Genomic DNA, 14,595 nt, shown 5'->3' with positions numbered 1-14,595 from the left:
ATGGGGAGCATTATACTGTGTGGGGGCAGCTATGGGGGCATTATACTGTGTGTGGGGCAGCTATGGGGAGAATTATACTGTGCGGAGGCAGCTATGGGGGCATTGTACTGTATGGGGCAGCTATGGGGGACATTATACTGTGTGGGAGCAGGTATGGGGAGCATTATACTGTATGTGGTCAGCTATGGGGAGCATTATACTGTATGGGGGCATTATACTGTGGTGGCAGCTATGGGGGGCATTATACTGTGTAGGCAGCTATGGGGGCATTATACTGTGTGGGGGCAGCTATGGGGGACATTATACTGTGTGGGGGCAGCTATGGGGAGCATTATACTGTGTGGGGCAGCTATGGGGAGCATTAAACTGTGTATGGGGCAGCTATGGGGGACATTATACTGTGTGGGAGCAGGTATGGGGAGTATTATACTGTATGTGGTCAGCTATGGGGAGCATTATACTGTATGGGGGCATTATACTGTGGTGGCAGCTATGGGGGGTATTATACTGTGGAGGCAGCTATGGGGGGCATTATACTGTGTGGGGGCAGCTATGGGGGAAATTATACTGTGTGGGGGCAGCTATGGGAAGCATTATACTGTGTGGGGCAGCTATGGGGAGCATTATACTTTGTGGGGGCATTATACTGTGGAGGCAGCTATGGGGGGCATTATACTGTGTGGGGGCAGCTATGGGGTACATTATACTGTGTGGGGGCAGCTATGGGGAGCATTATACTGTGTGGGGCAGCTATGGGGAGCATTATACTCTGTGGGGGCATTATACTGTGGAGGCAGCTATGGGGGCATTATACTGTGTGGGGTAGCTATGGGAGGCATTATACTGCATGTGGGAAGCTATGGGGAGCATTATACTGTGTGGGGGCAGCTATGGGGGGCATTATACTGTGTGTGGGCAGCTATGGGGAGCATTATACTGTGTGGAGGCAGCTATGGGGGCATTGTACTGTATGGGGCAGCTATGGGGGACATTATACAGTGTGAGAGCAGGTATGGGGAGCATTATACTGTATGTGGTCAGCTATGGGGAGCATTATACTGTATGAGGCAGCTATGGGGGCTTTATACTGTGTGGGGGCATTATACTGTGGAGGCAGCTATGGGGGGTATTATACTGTGGAGGCAGGTATGGGGGGCATTATACTGTGTGGGGGCAGCTATGGGGGACATTATACTGTGTGGGGGCAGCTATGGGGAGCATTATACTGTGTGGGCAGCTATGGGGAGCATTATACTTTGTGGGGGCATTATACTGTGGAGGCAGCTATGGGGCATTATACAGTGAGGGGTAGCTATGGGAGGCATTATACTGCATGTGGGTAGCTATGGGGAGGATTATACTGTGTGGGGCAGCTATGGGGAGCATTATACTTTATGGGGCATTATACTGTGGAGGCAGCTATGGGGGCATCATACTGTGTGGGGTAGCTATGGGAGGCATTATACTGCATGTGGGCAGCTATGGGGAGCATTATACTGTGTGGGGGCAGCTATGGGGGGCATTATACTGTGTGGAGGCAGCTATGGGGGCATTGTACTGTATGGGGGCAGCTATGGGGGACATTATACTGTGTGGGGGCAGCTATGGGGGACATTATACTGTGTGGGGGCATTAGACTGTGGAGGCAGTTATGGGGGGCATTATACTGTGGAGGCAGCTATGGGGGACATTATACTGTGTGGGCGCAGCTATGGGGGACATTATGCTGTGTGGGGGAAGCTATGGGGAGCATTATACTGTGCGGGGGCATTATACTGTGTGGGGGCATTATACTGTGGAGGCAGTTATGAGGGGCATTATACTGTGGAGGCAGCTATGGGGGGCATTATAATGTGTGGGGGCAGCTATGGGGAACATTATGCTGTGTGGGGGAAGCTATGGGGAGCATTATACTGTGTGGGGGCATTATACTGTGTGGGGGCATTATTACTGTGGAGGCAGCTATGGGGGGAATTATACTGTGGGGGCATCCATGGGTGCTGTTGGGCAAGGCGGCTGGGAATAGGAGCGTGCAAGGGTCTGGTGGTGTTGGGGAGTGGTAGGGGGGCCCAAGCTGAATTCTTGCACCAGGGCCCATGAGCCGTCCTGGTGGGGAGAAACTGTAAACTAGGGTGCCCTCTTCTTTTAATCTGTGGGGTCCCAGCAGTCAGTCCCCCTCTGACTCTCCCTCTCACCTACTCCTGTGGATGATGATAAATGTTAGGCCGGGTTTACACGAGCGTGTGCGTTTTGCGCACGCAAAAAATGCGGCGTTTTGCTTGCGCAAAAGGCACTTAACAGCTCCGTGTGTCATCACCATATGATGCGCGGCTGCGTGATTTTCGCGCAGCCGCCATCATTATTTATGACACTCCGTTTGGATGTTTGTAAACAGAAAAGCACGTGGTGCTTTTCTGTTTTCATTCATCCTTTTCAGTGCTGTTGAGCGTGACATGCGTGACATGCGTGCTTCCGTGTGACATGCGTGGTTTTCACACACCCATTGACTTCAATGGGTGCGTGATGCGCGAACAACGCACAAATATAGGACATGTTGTGAGTTTTTCGCAGCGGACTCACGCTGCGCAAAACTCACGGACTGTCTGCACTGCCCCATAGACTAACATAGGTCCGTACAACACGCGTGAAAATCATGCGCGTTGCACGGACGTAATACACGTTCGTGTAAACAAGCCCTGAAAGTGTGAATCCTTTCTTTTTTTAAGTGCTTTTTAAGTTCAAATAGATTGTTCTTCCATGTCTACTTAACATATCTGCTCTGATGTCCTCACCAGTGGTTATATTTGTACACACACTTGTTGACAGGTCATCTTGCAATATTACATTTCTTTGCAAAGGTTTGAGTTCAAACATACTAAAGAATGGTTTACTTAATTAATATATAAGATCCTAGTCAAATATTTGCTTTGAATTGAATCTGCCTGCACCTTGCAGATCTAGAGTATAGAGGATGTGTGCTATGTGTTTAATGCTTCACAAGCTAGTGAATATAATCCAATGTGTCGTTTTATGTTCTGTAAACTCTCCTATATCTCAGGTTCAGGAATATATATTCTGGTTTGTTTTTTTCTTATATAAAAAGCTGTTTAAAGGGATTGTCACATGAAGACAACTCCTTTCCATATGCCCTTCTATGAGCCTTAAGCCACTCGAGAGCCACTCGATATATATATATATATATATATATATATGTCTTCAAGCTCAGAATCTCCCCCTCTATCCTATGCTGCCCTCAGATAGGGTAGTAAAAGAGACCTGACAGATCCGCCTTAAATTAGATTATCAGCACAAAAGTTTAAAGGGTAACTAAACTTTTTAAAACTATTTGATGTGTCATAGTGACTTAAGTTTTGATTGGTGGGAGTCAGAGCACTTAGACCCCACTGATTGCTAAAACGAAGCAGCAGAAGCACTATGGTGAGCGCTGTGCCGCTTCGTTTCTGATCGGCTTTCCTTGGAAAGCCGAGCGAGCTGTGTAAGGGCTCAATAGAAAGTCCTTGAGTCCAAGGAAAGCCGATCAGAAGCGTAGAGGCAGAGCGCTTACCCGAGTGCTTCTGCAGCTTAGTTTTAGCGATCGGTGGGGATCTCAGTGCTCGGACATCCACCAATGAAAACTTATGACATGTCACTATGACATGTCAATTTTTTTTAAAAGTTTAGTTATCTTTTAAGTGCCCACATGTATAAAATTTAAGAGAAAAACTGGTCACTGTTTTCATAGCACCCAATTAGAATTTACATTTAGCATTCATTTTCCAGTACAGTTTTGCACCTTAAAGATTAAATCTGATGGGTTACTGTGGGCAACATGTATACTTTTCTTAAAGTGTCATAAAGAAAGGTTGTATGTGCCTAAAAATGTCTCTGTCAACAAGAATTCACCAGGTTAGAAATTTCTGCACAGAGGAGCTTGTCATGGGTGTAAATGTCATATGTGCGAACAAGTTAGATCTGAGATTTCTCCAGAGAGTCCATTCATACCACCAGGGTAAAACTAATTTTGCAGCTTAATATTATCTCCATTTTAATGTGACACTCGCGAAATTTGGTTTTTCAATGTTTGATTTGGTGTCTATTTGAATTTTCTTTATGGAGTTGATATACCAAGGCAAGGACAACCTAACCCAAAGGGTGTGATGTCCTGAGGGGCGCCTGAGATGTTGACATGTATTATAGCTCCATCATATTGTACAGGGGCTTATACAGTAGGACAACCTGCGTCTACAATAGCAGCACATGAACTGGTTCCATTTCGTTAGGGTCAGTTTATGTGGGTGAGATATGTTTTGGTTTGGACTGCTCTAACTGTTTTACAACCAGTTACTTATTAATGCGCTATGTTGAGATGTACTTAGAACTATATTTTAATATACTATAATGACTTTTTTTGAAGTTTTTTTTTATAATTAATATGGCTTCTCTACATCTCCTGGCAAATGTAGATACTTCATGTGGCCTTATCATTATGACTGAATCATATTTGTAGAAATGTTTACCTTTAAATTGATAGAAACATTTTTGATGTTACCACCTCAGAGAAGATGTGTATACAAGATAATAGTGGCAGACATTACCCACTTGGCAGATGAGGTGTGTGATGTCAATTCCGCTGAATTATTTACTTTGATATTGTGAAATTGACTGCTGGGAACCACACGTGTTTTAAAGATACTAGAAGAGTAACCTTGTGGTTAGAACATATTTTATAAAATGTCAAATATTTTACTTCTTAATTTATCCAGTCTGATGATGGAAAAAGAGAGGAAATTGTCCAGCCTACTGGAGAACTGAAAGATTATTCAAGATGCCCTCAGCCTATATCATAGTTTTAGGGCTTATTCAGACGAACGGGATATACGTCCGTGCAACGCGCGTGATTTTCACGCGCGTCGCACGGACCTATATTAGTCCATGGGGCTGTGCAGACATGTGCGTGATTTTTGCGTTGGTCCGCTGCGTAAAAGTCACGACACGTCCGTTTTTCACGCATCACGCACCCATTGGAGTCAATGGGTGCGTGAAAACCACGCATGTCACACGGAAGCACTTCCATGCGAACAGCGTGATTCGCGCAACAGCTGTCAAAAGGATGAATGAAAACAGAAAAGCACCACGTGCTTTTCTGTTTACAAACATCCAAATGGAGTGTCATAATGATGGCGGCTGCGCGAAAACCACGCAGCCGCGCATCATATGCTGCTGCCACACGGAGCTGTCAAGTGCCTTTTGCTCAGGCAAAACGGCGTGTTTTTTGCGTGCGCAAAAGGCACACGCTCGTGTGAATCCAGCCTTAATGTGAGAAAGGGGGGTCCACATGTGCGGACTTAAGCGTTACTTTTATGTTTACATGCAGCGGTGATCAATTCAGTGGACACCGTAGGGAGGGGACTTTATAACAAACAATATATTGAAAAGCCCTCTTATTCTTCAAGAATAAGAAAGATAAGTAAAAACAAACAAACAAACATACATTCTGGACAATCCCTTTAAATGGTCTCTTGAAATGAGGAGATTTATTTATTTGATTACTTGCCGTTGCTTATATAGCACCAACATGAAGCCAAATAACTTATCAATATGAATTTGGTGTGTGGGAGGAAACTGGAAAACTCAGTGAAAAGCCACCCAAACATGTAGGAACATACAAACTCCATGCAGAAGTCGTGTTTGGTCGGATTTGAATACAGGACCCCACTGCTGCAGGGCAATAGTGTTAAGTACTGAGTAGACAGTTATGAGTTGCGCTTGGAGAATACTATGAAAGAGAACAGGAACAGGTTTCATTGATTATTTTTAACTTTTTTTAAAATCACTTATTTGCATAGATTTGTAGCTGGGAAAACTGCCACCTGCATTATACAAACATGGTTTCAACCACGGTATTACTTATAACTATTTTTAAGCACACAACCTTGTATTTCCTTGTACTAAGTTGATGTCCCTGGTCTATATTATGCTTAATGCTATGCAAATGCACATGTTTAATATAGGCACCATGGGTGGTCAGGAAGAAATGTCCTAGAGGAAAGAATAAACTGAAATGGAAATAAGCCAGCATGGCATTCTTCACATGGTGCAGATTTTCAATAAAGTCATTGACTATAGTTGTAAATTGTATAGGCCAACATCCTGTGTTATTTGCCGTCTGAATTTTTACGAGATGCTTGAGATGCTCTCAGTTCTTGTTTTTATTTATTTGTTGAGGAGCACAGATCTATGAGGCCCCAGGAACACCATTCATATCATATAACTAGGGTCATAGCCGATAAGAGGTCAGCTCATCTTCTTCTGCGTAACTGAAAAGTTTTTGATTAGATGACAGAGAAAACACACAAAGCAAGAAGTGGAATTGCATTATAAAGGCCTTCTAATTTTTTGTTCATCAGTGTACCATTACAGAGGCATACATAATGTAATATCTTCACAATATATTATATAATACAAGTTATCATACCTAATACTTGAATAAGGTTTTAAAGAAGCACAAGTTGGTGCAGAAATACTGCGGTGTAGAGAACACTATAACGGCGTGTGCACATCACGTTTTAACCTTACGTTTAGCGTGTATGTCTGAAAAGCTCCTGACGTACACGCTAAATGTGTCCATAGGGCTCCATTAGCCCAAAGGAGGCCAAAAGTGTGTCCTTTTGGCCTCCGTCAGGCTGATATATGTCGGTATACCTTTATTTTGAGGATGGAATAACTTAGTAGACTATACACTAATACATCCTAAGGAACCCCGCAAAAAAAAGTATTTTGCATTGGATACTTTTTTAACATGGGAGCCTGTGTGTGACAGATGCCACTATATGTCACCCGTCAGAGATATACGTTATACGTATACCTCAGGGAGCTTCCCCAGGACCGGAGTCCCAGGAAAGAGCATCAGGTAGCGCTCGGCCTTGGGGAAGATACTAACATCACTGTCTATGGACAGTGATGTAAGGGGTTTTCAACTATAGTGTCCCTGGCCAGAGCATCGGTAGTGCTTTGGCCAAGGACTCAGCATCTGGAGAAGCCCGACACCACTGTCCATACATGGACAGTGAGTGATGTAAGAGGATCCTCCGGAAGCGAAATCCTTTTCAGTGGGATGCATCGCTACCTTCCGTCGAAGGTATACTATGGGACTCCTCCCAACGTATACCTCCTACGGAAGGTAAAAACCTGATGTATGGAATTACCAAAGGTTCTGCTATAATAGTCAAACAATCCACTTACTTATATAACCCATGCTACAATGTTGTTTTCTGCCGGAATTTAATAATACCCATGGTCTTATGTAAACAGTTCATCCACTGGTAAACTTCACACATATGATGCCATAGGCTGTCCCCAGGGGCCTAGGCCTTAATCCTCATGGCTGTATACTGGTGTACCGAGGTCATACCCCTTGCTGTCACTGCTATGCTGCCAGTCCTGTTGTTCCCAATGTTTGGAATTCTGGAATCAAAGCAGGTAAACAGTTATTCAACAGCTGCCTTTTATGTTAGGCCAAAATTACTCCATTCGCTAAAGGTTCTGCTATAATAGTCAAACAATCCACTTACTTATATAACCCATGCTACAATGTTGTTTTCTGCCGGAATTTAATAATACCCATGGCCTTATGTAAACAGTTCATCCACTGGTAAACTTCACACATATGATGCCATAGGCTGTCCCCAGGGGCCTAGGCGCCATACAAGTGCAGACTTGAATTTTGAACTAGAGGCAATTGAGGGTGGGGTTATGTTGTATGGGTGAGGCTTGCCGGGTGTTTAGGTGTGACTTATTTTGCTGCTCTTTAAAAGAACAAATGTATTCCCTTTCAGGAAGCCAGTTGTGCCTACTCCATAATCCTCATGGCTGTATACTGGTGTACCGAGGTCATACCCCTTGCTGTCACTGCTATGCTGCCAGTCCTGTTGTTCCCAATGTTTGGAATTCTGGAATCAAAGCAGGTAAACAGTTATTCAACAGCTGCCTTTTATGTTAGGCCAAAATTTCTCCATTCGCTAAATGTTCTGAGGTAATTCTAAAAATGTTGTCCTCGTTTGCCTTTACTGATTTCCTTTATGTTGTCAATCAACTGTACATGTTAACATCATGCAAATTCCTACTAAAAACACCAATAAAAATGAATAAATGATCCGGTAATGTGGCATTATAAGAAAGAGAGGTGGTGGACATGAACTTTAAAGTAACATTCAATCTTTTAGACTGCCTTATGCATGTTAGAAGCCATATAAGACACAAACGCAGACATTAAAATTTTACAACGTCAAACACTGACGTACGCTGTGGGCCATTATCAGTGCCGTAACTTGAAGCTCATGGGCCCCTATGCAAAATCTGTACCAGGGCGCCCCATCTACTATGTGCCATTGAGAATACTGGTGTCTTCTTATGTGGCACATGGTCCTTTGGGCCCCCCTAAGGCACCAGGGCACAAGTGTGACTGTTACCTCTGGACCCCTATAACTACACCTCTGCCCAGTATGTTCAGTGGTGAGACTAGATAAAATACTAAAATGTTGGCAAAACATGCAGCACCCGCTACATCCAGTAAGTTGAGATGCAAGCAAATGGCTGTATCAGCGCAAGCACAAAGCACTACCCTAACAGTGCCAGCTGCCGACTCTCGTAATTCCCCACCATATTATAACATAGTCCAATTTTATTGTCATGCAGAACGGTCTGCTTTGCTGTGCTGTGACCCCCACCGATCACGAGAACGGGCTTAGGAATGGAGTGGAAATGTGGATGCTCGTCCACAGCTCCATTTATTTCTGTAGGCCTGCCAAAGATAATGTCGAAGATAATGCTCGGACTCCCCACCAATCCGATATTGATCACCTATCCTATGGATAGATGATAAATGATGATTATGGGAATACCCGTTTAAGCTGCATTTACATAAGTCCAGAATTTTTTTTTATATTTAATCTGTTATTCTTTTATTTATTAAAAGGGAAATGGTAAATGTGCTCTCTCTCTCTCTAAAAGTTAATGTATGGGGGGGGGGGGGGGTGAAACCAAAGGAGGTATAATGCAATCCAAATAATGACTGAATGTAATGGCCTATGTTATTTTGACCTTTAGCTGCAGGTTTTGGAAAGTTGTTTTTATCTAAATGTTCCCATAGCTGGCGGTATTCTTTTGTCCTCTATTCTCTTATATCACCTATTTGTACATAATATGATGTGACAGTTACCAATGTCCTTTTTCCTAGGTTTGTATGCAGTACCTGAAGGACACTAACATGTTGTTTGTCGGAGGATTAATAGTAGCAGTGGCTGTGGAGCACTGGAACCTACATAAAAGAATTGCACTGAAGGTTCTTCTCATTGTTGGAGTTAGACCTCCCTTGTAAGACCCTTCCTTTGTTCTTCTTCTTGGATGCCATTAATCCATTTATGTAAACCAAAAGTGAAAATTGTAATATTACACGCAAACCTCATTTGTGCTTTCATCGTGTTGCTCTAGCAGTGTTGTTTTCCAGTTCTAAATACTTCTGCATAAGGTCATGGGAGAGTATCACTACAAAAGGTCTGCTAAACCTTAAATATCGCTAAATAAACCTTAAACCCTAATAGAGTTCAGCTACTAATATTTAACATTTTCAAGTAGATACTTCAGAGCAGTTCAGGGCTAGCAAATATAGATATATATAGATATATATATATATATCTATATATATACAGTGTATATATGTACAGTGTATATATACTGTATATATAATTATAAGGCAGTGCTACCATAGTAGTGAAAAAGTAAATGCTCTATTTATTCACCAAATGTGACAAGTTATATTGAAAAGTAATACCAGGCATCAGCATGAGTGTTACATTTCTAACAATTATTTACCCTGAATTATCCTCAGATTGATGTTGGGGTTCATGGGAGTCACCGCCTTCCTCTCTATGTGGATAAGCAATACAGCAACCACAGCCATGATGGTCCCAATAGTTCAAGCGGTCTTGAGTCAGCTGAATAACACCAAGCAGGAAACTTCCATTTTGGATTCAGAAGGACAGACAAACCAGGGAATGCAGCTGGATGAAAAGAATGCCATTGCCATGACTGATGTGCAGGGTAAGCACAGGAATTGTTTTGCCATTGACTGCATGAAATTACAATATTCTTCTCAGTCAATTCCTTTTATATACTTTTGTATAGTTACCAATCATGGTTCTTAAAGTAGGTCCTCACCTTCAATACATGGCTATTAAAGGGGTTGTTTGAGAGCTCAAGAGATTAAACTAGTTACAGGAAATGTTATAAAATAAAAAACATTTTTCCCCTGTTAAAGAGGCTCTGTCACCAGATTATAAGTGCCCTATCTCCTACATAATCTGATTGGCGCTGTAATGTAGATAACAACAGTGGTTTTTATTTTGAAAAACGATCATTTTTTAGCAAGTTATGAGCAATTTTAGATTTATTCTAATGACTTTCTTAATAGACAACTGGGCGTGTTTTTACTTTTGACCAAGTGGGTGTTGTACAGAAGTGTATGAGGCTGACCAATCAATGACTAATCAGTCTCATACACTTCTCATTGTTCCAGCCCAGCAGGATCCACAGCACAGTGTGATCTTGCGAGATCATGCTGTGCGGTGAGTACAGCTGAACATGAATGAAGAGAAGTGTATGACGCTGATTGGTCAGCGTCATACACTTCACTTTACAACATCCACTTGCTCTAAAGTAAAAAAACACCCAGTTTGGAAGAAATTAGCATAAAACGAAAAATAGTCATAACTCCGAAATAGATAAAGTTTTTTTTTATAAAAAACAACTGTTGTTATCTACATTAGAGCGCATATCACCTTAGGTAGGAGATTGGGCACTTCTAAACTGGTGACAGAGTCTCTTTAACTGAAACTCACTTTTGATGGCACAGCAACTTACCTGACTGAAACCTATTAGTTGTGTCACAGTAAGTTACCTGACAGAAAAAACAAATTGTGATGGCACAGCAGCTCACCTGACAAATTAAATAAAAATAAACATAACAGAAACAAGCGTAAGACAAATGTGTTACTTCTCAAGCGAATATTAACCCATAAAAAACAATAATTAATGTTATAAACAGTAGCTACATTGTAACCAGTTCCATCGTTGTACCTCTTCTGGCAATAGAAGTTTTGCCAGTCTGTCTGTCAGCAATGATCAGTTCATGCTACCAGTATAAGGCCTCATGCGGACGACAGTACTTCGATGAGTGTTTTGCATTAGTATTTGTAAGCTAAAACCAGGAGTGTAACCAACTGTACACAGAGATGCATTATAATGGAAAGATTTTCACCTCTTCGGTGTTTTGGACCCACTCCTGGTTTTAGTTTACAAATACAGAAGCAAAACACTGACCAAAATCTGCACGTGTGAAAGTGGCCTAATTCTCAGGTAAACAGACAGAAAAAGTAACTGTTTAACCAAAACTAGAAAATCTGCTGACCGTGGAAACAATATTTTTTCTTTTTCCACACCCAAAATGCAGATGTTCCCAGGCTTCATAACATTAAGAACACGGAAATATTTTCTTTGGTTATGAATTGTTGTTTTTATGGGTTAATATTGACTTACGAAATAAGAAAAATAAAACATTTGCATTATGCTGGTTTCTGGTATATTTGGTCTAAAATTACTTATTTAACTTCACCAATTAAACATTCAATTTAAAAAGTAACTGAGTCTTCTTTACTTGTGGACTTTTGAACTTTTGAAGTCCGAACCACTGCCGAACAGTGATTTACATAAATAGTGCTCACATATATGCGTTGTATTTCAGAAGCCAATGATAATATTTTTATAATTTATCAATGTGTTCAACATTTTGCATTTCACTGGAATTTTTTCAAACTTCTTTTTTTTTAATCAAAAAGTAGGAGTGACTATTAATGGGGAAAAAAGGAAAAATTAAAGCTTTGCTCTCTTTTCGTAATCCATTCTGTTGGGCTGAAAAAAAAAGGTGCATTAAAATACAGGCTAATCTGAGCCGGTACAGTTACATATGGTTCTGTATTACAGCTGTAGACACTGTGTGCCAACATATGGTGCCTCCTTGAAACAAAAAGAGACTAGATCCGTACTACGGCACATGATAGATCATGCCACAATATTTTTTCTCAAGTATTTTGCATGAATCATTAGTCATTTTCAGGGGCATTTTTTTTGCAGCATTTTATGCTTGTTAATTATTATGCCCAAATAACAACGCGGTCAGAGGTTACTTTAAAGTCCATATTAACCTCTTGGCGACATACCATGTACTATTACGTTGCTTTCACCAAGTTGAAGTATGGAGCACTCTCACGGGCTGAGCGTGCTCCATACTCTGCGGATGACAGCTGTGTTATACAGCCTACACCTCACTCCAGCGGGTGGAATGAAAGTTACATAGTTACATAGTTACATAGTTAGTACGGCTGAAAAAAGACACATGTCCATCAAGTTCAACCAAGGGAAGGGAAAAGGGAAGGAAAAATTTCTACACATAGGAGCTAATATTTTTTTGTTCTAGGAAATTATCTAACCCTTTTTTAAAGCCATCTACTGTCCCTGCTGTGACCAGCTCCTGCGGTAGACTATTCCATAGATTCACAGTTCTCACTGTAAAGAAGCCTTGTCGCCTCTGCAGCTTGAACCTTTTTTTCTGCAGACGGAGGGAGTGCCCCCTTGTTTTTTGAGGGGGTTTTACAAGGAACAGGATTTCACCATATTTTTTGTATGTGCCATTAATATATTTATATAAGTTAATCATGTCCCCCCTTAGTCGTCTTTTTTCAAGGCTAAATAGGTTTAATTCTTTCAATCTTTCCTCATAACTTAAATTCTCCATGCCCCTAATTAGCTTCGTTGCTCTTCTTTGTATTTTTTCCAACTCCAGGGCATCCTTTCTATGAACTGGAGCCCAGAACTGGACTGCATATTCTAGATGAGGCCTCACTAATGCTTTGTAAAGTGGTAATATTACATCCCTGTCCCGCGAGTCCATGCCTCTTTTAATACACGACAATATCCTGCTGGCCTTTGAAGCAGCTGATTGACACTGCATGCTGTTATTGAGTTTATGATTTACAAGTACACCCAGATCCTTCTCAACAAGTGACTCCCCCAGTGTAGCTCCCCCTAGGACATATGATGCATGCAGGTTGTTGGCACCCAGATGCATAACTTTACATTTATCTACATTAAACTTCATCTGCCAAGTGGACGCCCAAACACTTAGTTTGTTTAAATCTGCCTGTAATTCATGAACATCTTCCATAGTCTGAACTATATTGCATAGCTTGGTGTCATCTGCAAAAATAGAAATAGTGCTATTAATCCCATCCTCTATATCATTAATAAATAAGTTGAATAATAGGGGTCCCAGCACTGAACCCTGGGGTACACCACTTATAACCGGTGACCATTCAGAGTAGGAATCATTGACCACAACTCTCTGGATACGGTCCTTGAGCCAATTCTCAATCCAATTACAAACTATATTTTCTAAACCTATAGTCCTTAATTTACCCATTAGGCGTCTATGGGGGACAGTGTCAAATGCCTTTGCAAAGTCCAAAAACACTAAATCCACAGCGGCCCCTCTGTCTAGACTTCTGCTCACCTCTTCATAAAAACAGATTAGGTTAATTTGACAACTTCTGTCCTTAGTAAAACCGTGCTGGCTGTCACTTATAATGCTATTTATTGTCACATAATCCTGTATATAGTCCCTCAATAGCCCCTCAAACATTTTCCCCACGATGGATGTTAAGCTTACTGGTCTATAATTACCCGGGGAAGACATAGAGCCCTTTTTGAAAATAGGCACCACATTTGCCCTGCGCCAGTCCCTTGGCACTATACCAGTCACTAGAGATTCTCTGAATATTATGAAAAGGGGGACAGAAATAACTGAACTAAGCTCTTTAAGAACTCTAGGGTGTAACCCATCTGGTCCCGGGGCCTTGTGCACATTTATTTATTTAATTTAGCTTGGACCATCTCTATATTCATCCAATTCAGTATATCAACTGATATATTAACAGCACTGGCACCGGCTACATCAGCTGCTCCTTCTTCAGTTGTATATACAGAGCTAAAGAACCCATTTAGTAACTCTGCCTTCTCTTGATCCCCTGTGATCAACTCCCCATTACCATTATCTAGGGGTCCTACATGTTCAGACCTGGGCTTTTTTGCATTTATATGCTTGAAGAATTTTTTGGGATTTGTTTTACTATCCTTGGCCACCTGCCTTTCATTTTGTATTTTTGCTAATTTTATTACATTTTTACAGATTTTATTAAGCTCCTTATATTTTACAAAGGCTACAGCTGTACCCTCAGATTTGTATTTTTTAAATGCCCTTTTTTTGTCATGTATTGCCCCTTTCACAGAATGTGTAAGCCATGTGGGGTTTAATTTGAGTCGTTTATACTTGTTACCTGTAGGAATAAATTTTGCACTATAATAACTCAAAGTAGATTTGAAAATCTCCCATTTATCATTTGTTCCATTATTTGACATTAGTTCTTCCCAGTCTATATCCTGAATTGCAGCCCTCATCCTGGGGAAATTGGCTTTCTTAAAATTAAA

At 41.4% G+C, this 14,595-nt stretch overlaps 1 protein-coding gene across 1 annotated transcript in view; it reads left to right on the top strand.

The window, feature by feature from the left end:
* Positions 1-14,595, top strand: part of SLC13A5 (solute carrier family 13 member 5) — a 65,766-nt gene that overhangs the window by 34,341 nt on the left and 16,830 nt on the right. Inside the window, exons 3-5 of the mRNA XM_075854255.1 lie at positions 7,836-7,964; positions 9,236-9,372; positions 9,887-10,098. Coding sequence (XP_075710370.1) covers positions 7,836-7,964; positions 9,236-9,372; positions 9,887-10,098 — 478 coding nt within the window. The remainder of the gene's footprint in view (positions 1-7,835; positions 7,965-9,235; positions 9,373-9,886; positions 10,099-14,595) is intronic.

This window comes from Rhinoderma darwinii, chromosome 2 (assembly GCF_050947455.1).
Source record: "Rhinoderma darwinii isolate aRhiDar2 chromosome 2, aRhiDar2.hap1, whole genome shotgun sequence".
Lineage (NCBI taxonomy): Eukaryota > Metazoa > Chordata > Amphibia > Anura > Rhinodermatidae > Rhinoderma > Rhinoderma darwinii.
This window is presented reverse-complemented; position numbering and strand designations above follow the sequence as displayed.